At 42.6% G+C, this 11,706-nt stretch overlaps 1 protein-coding gene across 1 annotated transcript in view; it reads right to left on the minus strand.

The window, feature by feature from the left end:
• Window positions 1-3,086: 3,086 nt before the first annotated feature.
• snd1 (staphylococcal nuclease and tudor domain containing 1) overlaps window positions 3,087-11,706 on the minus strand; it is a 150,525-nt gene continuing 141,905 nt past the window's right edge. Inside the window, exons 24-25 of the mRNA XM_068717407.1 lie at window positions 5,439-5,483; window positions 3,087-4,086 (exon numbers count right to left, since the gene is read on the minus strand). Of these exons, the coding sequence (XP_068573508.1) occupies window positions 4,021-4,086; window positions 5,439-5,483 (111 nt within the window). The 3' untranslated portion in view covers window positions 3,087-4,020. The remainder of the gene's footprint in view (window positions 4,087-5,438; window positions 5,484-11,706) is intronic.

Consider the following 11,706-nt stretch of genomic DNA (forward strand, 5'->3'; position numbering starts at 1 on the left):
ATTATGTCGAAAACAGTCATAGTATAGCCTGTTGAAAACAGTCATAGTATAGCCTGTCGAAAAAAGTGAAAAACGGTCATAGTATAGCATGTCGAAAACAGTCATAGTATAGCCTGTTGAAAACAGTCACGGTATAGCCTGTCGAAAAAAGTGAAAAACGGTCATAGTATAGCATGTCGAAAAAAGTGAAAAACGGTCATAGTATATTATGTTGAAAACAGTCATAGTATAGCCTGTTGAAAACAGTCACGGTATAGCCTGTTGAAAACAGTCGTAGTATAGGATGTCGAAAAAAGTGAAAAACTGTCATAGTATAGCATGTCGAAAAAATTGAAAAACGGTCATAGTATAGCATGTCGAAAAAGTAAAAAAACAGTCATAGTATATTATGTTGAAAACAGTCATAGTATAGCCTGTTGAAAACAGTCGTAGTATAGGATGTCGAAAAAAGTGAAAAACGGTCATAGTATAGCATGTCGAAAAAAGTCAAAAAACAGTCATAGTATATTATGTTGAAAACAGTCATAGTATAGCCTGTTGAAAACAGTCACGGTATAGCCTGTTGAAAACAGTCGTAGTATAGGATGTCGAAAAAAGTGAAAAACAATCATAGTATAGCCTGTCGAAAAGAGTGAAAAACGGTCATAGTATAGCATGTCGAAAAAAGTCAAAAAATAGTCATAGTATATTATGTTGAAAACAGTCATAGTATAGCCTGTTGAAAACAGTCACGGTATAGGATGTCGAAAAAAGTGAAAAACGGTCATAGTATAGCATGTCGAAAAAGTCAAAAAACAGTCATAGTATATTAAATTGAAAAACGGTCATAGTATAGCATGTCGAAAAAAGTCAAAAAACAGTCATAGTATATTATGTCGAAAACAGTCATAGTATAGCCTGTTGAAAACAGTCGTAGTATAGGATGTCGAAAAAAGTGAAAAACGGTCATAGTATAGCATGTGGAAAACATTGAAAAACGGTCATAGTATAGCATGTTGAAAAAAGTCAAAAAACAGTCATAGTATATTATGTTGAAAACAGTCATAGTATAGTCTGTTGAAAACAGTCGTAGTATAGCATGTCGAAAAAAGTGAAAAACGGTCATGGTATAGCATGTCGAAAAAATTGAAAAACGGTCATAGTATAGGATGTCGAAAAAAGTCAAAAAACAGTCATAATATATTATGTCGAAAACAGTCATAGTATAGCCTGTTGAAAACAGTCATAGTATAGCCTGTCGGAAAAAGTGAAAAACGGTCATAGTATAGCCTGTCGAAAAAAGTCAAAAAACAGTCATAGTATATTATGTTGAAAACAGTCATAGTATAGCCTGTTGAAAACAGTCACGGTATAGCCTGTCGAAAAAAGTGAAAAACGGTCATAGTATAGCATGTCGAAAAAAGTGAAAAACGGTCATAGTATAGCATGTCGAAAAAAGTAAAAAAAACAGTCATAGTATATTATGTTGAAAACAGTCATAGTATAGCCTGTTGAAAACAGTCACGGTATAGGATGTCGAAAAAAGTGAAAAACGGTCATAGTATAGCATGTCGAAAAAGTCAAAAAACAGTCATAGTATATTAAATTGAAAAACGGTCATAGTATAGCATGTCGAAAAAAGTCAAAAAACAGTCATAGTATATTATGTCGAAAACAGTCATAGTATAGCCTGTTGAAAACAGTCGTAGTATAGGATGTCGAAAACATTGAAAAACGGTCATAGTATAGCATGTTGAAAAAAGTCAAAAAACAGTCATAGTATATTATGTTGAAAACAGTCACGGTATAGCCTGTTGAAAACAGTCATAGTATAGCATGTCAAAAAAAGTGAAAAACAGTCATAGTATAGCATGTCGTAAAAGGCGAAATACATTCATAGTATAGCGTGTCGAAAAATGTCAATACTATGACCATTTTTGACTTTTTTGACATGCTATACTACTATAAAAGTCAAAAACAGTCATAGTATAGTATGACGAAAAAATTAAAAACAGGTCAGTATTGAGTGTCGAAAGTTAGAAATAAGTTAGAAATATATTGTATCATAGAATAGTATGCTATGAAATGTCATTGTTTGCCTAAAAATGTCAGTTAAATGTGGAAGTCATATTGAAAAGATTTGTTTTTCCGTGCGCACTTTTCCTGTGTGGCCCTTAATCATATGCAGGGTCCCTCTTTTTGCCATTAGTCATTAAAACTTTGAGAACCCCTGCTTTCAACCATTAAAGTGATTAGGTGAAGGGGCAATGTCAGTCATGTCAGGGTTTATGTCAGATTTGGCAAAGCACAGTTGCTTTATACCTAAGTCATTTATTTATATAGCAGGCAATATTAAATATTTATGAGAACTTCATTATATCCGTTTTTAACCGTAGCATAGAGGATTTGAAGCATATGACCCAGAAAAGGAATCAAAACTAGGGCTATAGTACATAACACAAATATATGTTAAACAAATATGAACAAAGTAAATCCCCAACTATAACTTTAAGCTATTGTACAGTACATCAACAAATTCCATTTCAACTCTCCCTATTCTACCCAAAATTTTGTTATGCATATTCAAATAGATTTATGAAATATAGAGCTCTGGCAAGCCAGCAGATTATTGAGTATATTGCAAAATAAGTCTGTGTCTCTTTCAAAACATCACCGTTGATTGGTCCTTTTGGAGGGTCACGTTCAATTTTGTGTTTTGGCATTGAGCTCAAACATTTCAGACATGCACTCCCTTCACAAATGTTAAAATTGTACTAATACAATTTTAAAGGTTATTGAGTTGAAGCTCAAACCAGTTCAAGCTGATGCAAGCTTCTAAACATTTCTGCATTGCTAATTTACAATTCATTGAAGAAAAAAAAACTGCCAAGCCTTTAGCCAAAGATCCATTTTGTTTTACAGTTAAAAGCTTTTAACTGCTTAGAAAACCTTTTCTATTGTGGCACAAATGTTTTACTAAAATCAACATCCAAACTCCTATTCTTAGTGGACCTCAGTCAGTGAGTGTACCAAGGACTGTCTATTCATTTGAGGAAAAGAACTTTATAAAAATTAAATTGTTTTGAGAAAAAAAATAAACAAAACCCTTCACGTTTGCTTATTTTTATTTAGCAGATTTTTAACAGAATGCAAAGGTCCATTATGTGGAAACAAATTCAAACACGGTTTCTGCTGTGGCATACAGAGACAGAACGAGAAGAGACTGCCAAAGACAGGATCATAACCATTTCTTTAGAATGTAAACTTTACAGAAGGAGAAAGAGAGATGATAAAATGCCAAATGATGGCATCCGCTTCTACTGGTCATAAAAGTGTTGACATAGTGAATAAACGACGAAACACTCCCCACAAAAACATCCGCAAATGTCATCACACAGATATACATCGAAGACAAAAATAAACTCCTCCTTTTTATTTTGTCTGTGTGGCTCCACCTACAGTATTTCTCTAAAATAAATCAATTTACACTTTTCAACATATCCTCACATTTACATTTAGGGAAGCATTTATTTGCAAAAATCAAGCGTCTTCCCCCAAACACCCAGTCCCTTCCTGAACAGAAGAAAGCAGGGATTGGGCTAGAGCGTCAGAGAGCAAAGAAAATGATTGGCTGAAACACATACGCAAGTATCATATTTATTGTCAGTCACACAGGAATTCTGCTGAAAAGGTAACGTGTGGCAAATAACACAGATTGGCAATAGTGCAGGCTGCTTGAGCTGGCAGTGGGCCATTAAGAAAAGAAAGGATGAATGGAAAGTGATTCTTGCATGATTATGTATCCATTTAGCATTGCTAGCATGCTCTATTTGGAGCTAGGGGGGCTAGCTGGAGAAAAGAAATACAATATGAGCAGAAAGGAAGTCTGGACTGGAGGGATGAAATGTCAAATAGAAAGGAAGATTGAGTCAATGCTTGTCGTTTAGTTTTCTGTCTTCTGTCCAATGCGTCACTCGCCGTCCACGGTGGTCTTTGGAATGGTGTTGATTGGATGGTCGGTTCATTTTTCCATTTTTCTTTTTAACGTCTGTAACCGAACTCATCGGCATCGTCCGCACGGAAGTCTCCGTAGCGCCAAATATTGAGCTGAAAGGGCAGAAAGCGACAAGACTACATTGACCGTCGTGAAACAAACAATCATAAAAAGTCGTTACGTTCATCACCACCATTTAACCCGAATCTTTATGCCTGACCATCCAAGCTGGAGGCCCACGGCGCCTCAAACACCACCCAGCCTATTACTTCTCCTACTCCATTACATTCACATATCTGCAGCGCCTCATAAACCATCACATGGGCTTCCCAGCTAAATATTGCCCGCATTACAATGCGAACGGCAAAGTGTGTGTGTGTGTGTGTGCGTAGTTTGGATCAGTATCCAGTATGCTATTAGTTATTTAAATGTGATGTCTGAGGGGTGTGTGTGTGTGTTTCTTTTTTGGCTCTCAGAAGCCTGCGCGCTCAGCTGTTAATGCTGTGATTCATGGCTAATTAGCGACTGTGCTAATTAGAATTAGATATTAGGATGAATGAATGAATGGAGCCATTTCTACATATTGCCATTCGCGTTGTTTGTGAAAGTATTTATGACAAAAAACATCGGTTTGAAAAAATATATTGACTTGCAAAGTAAAAATAAAAGCCCCCCCTTCTTTCTGTTTGCTGCTGCCTTTGATTGAACCGCATTCAAGGATATTAATCAATTTCTGCATTTTACTACTACTGTATTTTATTTCTTCAACTGCACTGCAACTATTATTCTGTTTTTAGTGTTTTAATGACTGTTTTTAAATCTCCTTTTGTTTTACAATATGTTTTGATGCTTTTATGTGAAGCATTTTGAATTGCCTTGTTGAAATGTGCTATACAAATAAACTGGCCTTGCCTTGACTATAGATTTGCTTTTGTACAATGAAAATGTATTCATTCCTTCTGACCTCCATTAGTCGACGCATTCATGAACTCCATTCCATTATTTTGCGGCCACTTTACTGAGCTCAAATAAAGTCATTTCCACTGGACAGTGTTCTGTCAAAGCTCTGTGGCTCGCCTCATCTCAACACTGTGTGCTGCCTTTTATCCGCTCTCCGTTTTTCCCTGCTCTCCTTCTACCCCCCCGCTGCACACTATTGCTCACGCCCCCCCCCCCCACCCCCATTTTCACAGTATGGACCTGCACAGACTGTGGGCGACAATCCATATGGGACAATGGTGTCTGCCAATGCAATGTGTCGCATCGTGAGCGAGATTGGACAAAAGCAGCAAAGAGAAAAGAGACCGTCTCTCCGGTAGTTTGTACGGACAAGTAATTAGTGTCGTAACGTATTCTTGTTTTGGCAACATTAGATTTCTCACCGAGAGAAAAAAAAAATAATGATGAGGAAGAGGAAGCGACAGAGAAGCTGTTATAAAGACAATGAGTGGATGAAGTGACTTACCCTGGCACTCTTGGCAGATTCTTGACTGTTCAGGTACTCTGTCACCTAGAGCACAAAGAGAAGACTCATTAGCATATCGCATCACTGCGTCACAGGTTGGGTTTTAACGGATTACGGTGCATAAATGCATCCTCCTGCTCTGCTCCTGAAGATGCAACTTTTTTTTTTTTTTTTTTGGAGAAGGGCACCTCTCAGGCAACACTGGAGTCAAGGAACACAGAGCTCTCTGAAGATCAACAGGATCAAGATAACACACACACACACACACACACACACAGAGTGGTGGTGACACGGCACGGGACGCCGATCGTACCAACGTGTGAAGGAAAAGCGCACGGCGTGCGGAACCGCTGCGTCGCGGCTCACTGTTTGGGGGTCATTGCTTTATCCACCGTGTTGCCGGGCGCCACTTCGCACTTCATGCGACAACTCACACTAGACCAGCCACTGGAGACGAGAGGCTCTCGTTCCCCCTTGTGTATGCGAGCCTCAGGCCGACACCTCACTGGTTTGTAGTGATTTATAATCAAGTGCATTCAAAAGGACTTCTTACTACGCTACGAGCTAAATGTCCCACGCTCTACCTGCGTTTCATGCATCAAAGCTCTCTTGTACAGGAAACGCGCATGTTTGACAGTAAGTCAAAGACTTTCCTATAAAAAAAAAAAAATTACAGTTATTCATAGACTGACAAACAGAAAAGAAAAGCAGCACATTTATTACATTTGGGAAGCTGGCACCCGAGGGGGTTTGAAAAACGACCTAAACTGATCAATTAGCAAGATTCACCGATCGACCAGTCTTCACAGCTCACGGTGGCTAATGCTAGCAAACGTTAGGTCGACACAGTAGCGCTGTGGCTAACGCCATGACTCTTGCTGCTTGAGCTTCAGTCTGAACTTCCTCTTCATCAAGTTCCTGGTAAAGAAATGTATATAAAAAAAAAAATACACAAGAAGGTAACGCGGGAGCTTTTCATTCAGGCTGTGCTGCCACCAGACATGTGATGCACACACACATGCAAGTTGAGGTTTTTTTTTTCCCCCAGGATAAGTTGCTCAGTAGGAGCATAACATCATCTAACATCGGTTACATATTAATGCATTTGTTTACGGGAACACGGAGAACCGGACAAACGTAATATGGACATTATGCTGTAAGCAGAGAGAGGACACATGAGAGTCGGAGGAAGGCAATGTGCTCAGTGTTGAGCATATTGACCGCTTCTGCTAGAACCGCCATTTAACCTCATTGAATGAACCAGTGATGAGTCATAGGGCAAAGGGGTGGGGGAGAGAGAGAGAGAGAGAGAGAGAGAGAGAGAGAGAGAGAGAGAGAGAGTGAGTGTGTGTTTGGTCAGATGGGTGCAGTGTAAGTGGATGTATGGGACCTTGGAAAGCCCAACGGCAGACACTCAGAGTGGAGCTGTCCTCCACCATTACAATGTCAGCGAAGATACAGAGTAACAAAGCCCTACTTTGCACACCATAAGTAAGATTGGTGCAGCAGATGTTTGTGAATTTGACATATATAGTTTGCCGGATTCGCTGGAAAAATGTAAAAAGGGAAATATAAGCAGTAAAAGCAAAAAAAACTCACGAGAAAGAAAGAGAACAGAAAAGATGAGTCCTCGTGTTCTTGTGATGGATTCAATTGTGCACCATGTTTCGTAGCTTATTATAGTAGCAGATGAGCTGGATTTCACACTCAGACGATCTCTCTCACACACACACACACACACACACACACACACACACCAGAACAAGATGCCAGATGTTAAAACTGTCAAGTGTGGATGGGGCCCTGGAGTTTAATTGCTTAGCTAGCTTTGTGCACGTAGGTTGATTTGATAGCTGCGCTGCACATGGCACCGCCAAGATAACAGACCTGCAGCTGGATTGTACAGCCACTCCGTCGGAAGGGAGCGCACGCCTGAGTGTGTGGCTGGGGAAAGTGCAGTGGCTGCACAAGTCATCCATCAAAGCCAACTAAAGGAGAGATTTTTTTTTTTTTTTTTTTTGGAAGGCGTTGGGATATGGCATCTCGGTCCCATCAGGCAGATGTCCCCATATGGAGGACCCAGCTGATGATATTTCACCGACACAAAAGGGGCCGGCGATGCCATTTGGGCTTTGGAGGGCAGCTATCGGTGCCCGTAGCGGTTTTAGCTGTCTTTTCCTAGTGCTGCACTTGGACAGCTAGGGGCCGACTAAAAGGATGTGGAAGAGGGTTTCATATCTGCCAAAGTGGATCCAGCAACATTTGAACACAGAAAAGAGGAAATATAAACCCCCAGCTCAACATAAAAAAAAAAAAAAATCATATTCACTCGCCGCTTTTTGCCAAACTCGACGTAGCCGAGAGTCGGGATCCAAAGAATTCTGTGAAAGACGCCTAGTCAAGAGCACTACAGCACAATATGCACAGATGACATGCCGCCATATTGGCACTACCGCGGTGAGCCTCTTTGTCCTCCGGTCGGGAGGGTGCCTTTCCTGGCTCGCCCTCATCTTTCACTGTTCTGCTCACTTCAGCTCAGTGCAACACAACGGCCAATCAGTGTGTGCAGCTGAACACCGAATGATGACAGCCCCACGTATTTCCTGTCCCGGATCCTTCTTTCACAGCTTTTCTATTGGCTCCAGCAGGGAGGCATAATAGTTCATTAAAGACGCAAACAGAAGCGAAACTCGTGTGGAGACGACTCAAAGGAATGGCTTTTCTGTCGCCATTGGGGAAACAAGCGCAACGTTAAACACGAGGGGATGGAAAAGGAGGAATGGTGGGAGGATTGTCGAAAAAAATAAAATAAATGAATGATGATGATGATCCGGCAGAGCGAAGGCGAGAGGCCGACGAGGAAGAAGCTTCAAGTTGATTATGTGTTCCGGGTGAGGAGGAGAATATGAAACGCAACAACAACAAAAGAAAAAAAAAAGCAGGATAATCAATGAGGGGAGAAGGAGAAGAAAACGTTTGGAAGGGGTTTGGGTGGCAGAAGGCGGCGGGTGACAGCGAGCTTGTCGGGATGACCCTACAGAGCTCCCATATGCCAGACAGATGCCATGTTTGGTGAGCAGTGGCCATGGACACTGGCAGTGGCGGAGGATCTGCTGCGTATGTTGGAGTGCCCCCCCCCCCCCCCCGAACGCGTGTGATTTAAGTCCTCGCATGCATTGAGCTCGGAGTCGGCAACACAAGTCTTTAAAAGTTTAGCTGAAGTCAGTTTGTTAGAATTTCACGCCAACAGTTCACTTTTGGGCGACTTTGTCAGGAGTAGAAAACTCTCCGATACTCATTGCAAATTTAAGGGGAAAAAGAATGTTTTTGCATGCAGGTAACTTTCTAGTCGCAGACTTTTGAGGGAGACTTCGTGTAAGTGTGATGCTTTTTCGTAAGGCGAGCAACAGGTGGTGTGGGTCTGGTGTTTTGGCACTTGTCTGCCTGGCTGTGAATCTCTCCGCCTGAGAGCGAGAGCGAGACGGCGCATTTGCCCGCGCTGGCCGGCACGCCATGCCCAGGTGGTGTTCTGGTAAGCGTGGTGTGAAAGTGATGGGTCTGAGCAACCGCTAACGTGGCAGCTTTCTGACAGGTTGTGCGCGTCTGGTGCGTAGGTGAGCTGCCTCTATTTTTATTTTTTTTTAATTTTTTTATTTCGCAGCACGCAAAAAGTGCTAAGTGAAACCAGATTTTTTTTTGGGATTGGGTGCGTATGAATGGCAAGTAACTTATAAAAGTTCCAGCGTCGGGTTGCGCTCTCTTGGTCCTTGCTGCGGAGATGGGATGTCACGTGACGTAAAAAAAAAAAAAAAACACTCGAGTGGAAAGGGAACAATGAGGCTTGTCCTCCACGCGTGTCAAGCTTTTCTCATTAACAGCAATGACGATCAGACACACAGCCGCCCAGACGAGAGCTAGTCGAACCACAACCACAAAAAAAGAAAAAGAACAAAGGAGAAGCTACTCACTCCAATTTGTCAGTTTCTTAGTCGCTGCATTGCTCGTTCGTTCCTACTGCTCTCTCAATCCTCATTACACCTCGTTTCATTCTCCCTCCGCAGAGCTCCGCCTGCCATCGCCGTCTCCTTTCGACTCCGAGCAGCCAACTCTCTGCACAAGACAGGTTGTAGTCGGAGCGTTTGCCGGAACATAACTTTTTATGTCTGTAACTCACACTGTTTCAAGTGGAGTGTGCTTGGCTGAGCTGTGGATTGTAGTCCTAAGAGATGCCTCTCATTTAAACATGCCAAGTGCATGAAATACTGCATGGCAAGCGGGGGGCAGGGTTTTGGGAAGGTGTCCTCAGACTGTTCGTTGTAGACGTGGTTCGATCAGTCACACAAGAAGCACAGGTGACCAGGGAGAGAGTCCCGGCGTGTGCCTGAGTAAATGCAGGATGAAAAGGTTTGCCATTGGCTTTGCTCATTTTCACAGATGTACCTTTTTGTCCTACAAAATTAAGAGAAATTAAATTCAAAATCCAGATTAAATGGGAAAAAAAATGAACCATTTATTGTTTTTTGCATTGCATTTTCGCTTCACTTTTCTATTACTTGAATCATTTTCTGAGCCGTCAATGATGCAACAGAACCTTGTTCACTGTAAACTGCAGCAATTGCAGCCTTCTTTTTGCAGAAAATAACTTTTAGATACACTCGTAGTTAAAATCATCGGTTTACTGCTTTATATACAAATTCTGGGTGTTTCTTGTGGAAAGTCTGCGGAAAAAGCTGAGCCTTATATGTACATCGTGTGTATGAGTGTCATTGTCCTTATCTGGGGTAAACTGGGAATACACCATGTTGCATGCTGGTCCCCCCCCCCCCCCCCCCCCCCCAGCATGGCTGTCGGAGGAGATCAGGCGCTTCGGCGGGAACGTAGCATGACAAGCCCACCAGCATGGGTTCATAGAGTTAAGAAGGACACACACATGTAAAACACGCACACGCAAGGCCTAACAACAGATATCACAAAGAACATTTTCCAATGCTCTCCCAGGGGCACTGGAGAGAAAACAAGTGTTACGTAAACACTAATGCATTATAGAGATATGTCACACACGCACGCACACACACACACACACACACACACACACACACACACGCTAACTTTTACAGAGGCTGCGTAAGGAGTTTGCTCTTTCTTTTCTCCGATATCCATTTTCCATCTCCCACGAGGTCGCAGAACTCAAAATAATATAAGATTTGAACAATGTGGCGCCTCCACTCCCCTTCATGACAATTCCCCCACTCACCCCTCAGGGTGTATGTGTGTGTGTGTGTGTGTGTGGGGGGGGGGGGGGGTATAGTGTGCGACTGTGCAAGCGTGTATGGATCGGCAGAAGATGGAACGGTCGTTTGGGATGTGGCGCGTGTCAGCTAGGACATGTCAAAAGGGCCCTCAGAGCAGTGGCAGCAGGGGAGGCAACTGCCTGTGAAAGTGAGTGTGTGTGTGTGTGTGTGTGTGTGTGTGTGTGTGTGTGTGTAGCCAATAACAGGGGAGCATAAAATGTCCATTAAAAGGCCTCATCTCTAACTCTACTTGTAAATTAGGTATTGAGCCATTGGTGGGGAGCAGTCATATGTGCCCTGCGGTGTTTTTTTTGGCTGGAGGAGGAGGTGTGTGTGTGTGTGTGTGTGTGTGTGTGTGTGTGTGTGTGTGTGTGTGTGTGTGTGTGTGTGTGTGTGTGGGGGGGGGGGGTGTTGAACAGAGAGGGCAGCGGTCTGAAAGTCAGTCAATTGGTGATCTGGCTCCGGCTAAAACGCTATCTATAGACGACACGGTGAAGACTTTTTGGGTTAGGGGACCTGATCCATGGGGGTGGATTGCTCCTGTCCCCCCCCCCCCCCCCCCCCCACTCTCTACACTTCAAATAACCAGTTGACAGAGAGTGTGTGTGTCGTACCGTGTTTCGTCCACTCTGCTTGGACATGGAACAGTGTTTGCCCGTGAGGCCTCATTTTTGTTACAGTGAGATTACTGGATAGTATCAGTGTCCAAACCGGTGCCTCAACAATACGGCAGCAGACTACATCACACGAGAGCCGCCTTACTGTCGGGTACCAAACAACACAATAGGTCTTTGATAAATGGAACAACCCATCCCTGGGGGCATCCTGTGCATGTGTGAGCCTCCTCCGCCCCCCTCCGCCCCTTTCCTGATTTCCTGTATGGATTGCCCTCATGCAGCTGTAGATGTGACTACACTTCTTAGCACACCATTTCATCTTCATCTACAGTTTCAACCCCCATTAACACAATTACTGCG

This window comes from Cebidichthys violaceus, unplaced genomic scaffold (assembly GCF_023349555.1).
Source record: "Cebidichthys violaceus isolate CVI_PGR_0920_01 unplaced genomic scaffold, fCebVio1.0.p SCAF_21, whole genome shotgun sequence".
NCBI lineage: Eukaryota > Metazoa > Chordata > Actinopteri > Perciformes > Stichaeidae > Cebidichthys > Cebidichthys violaceus.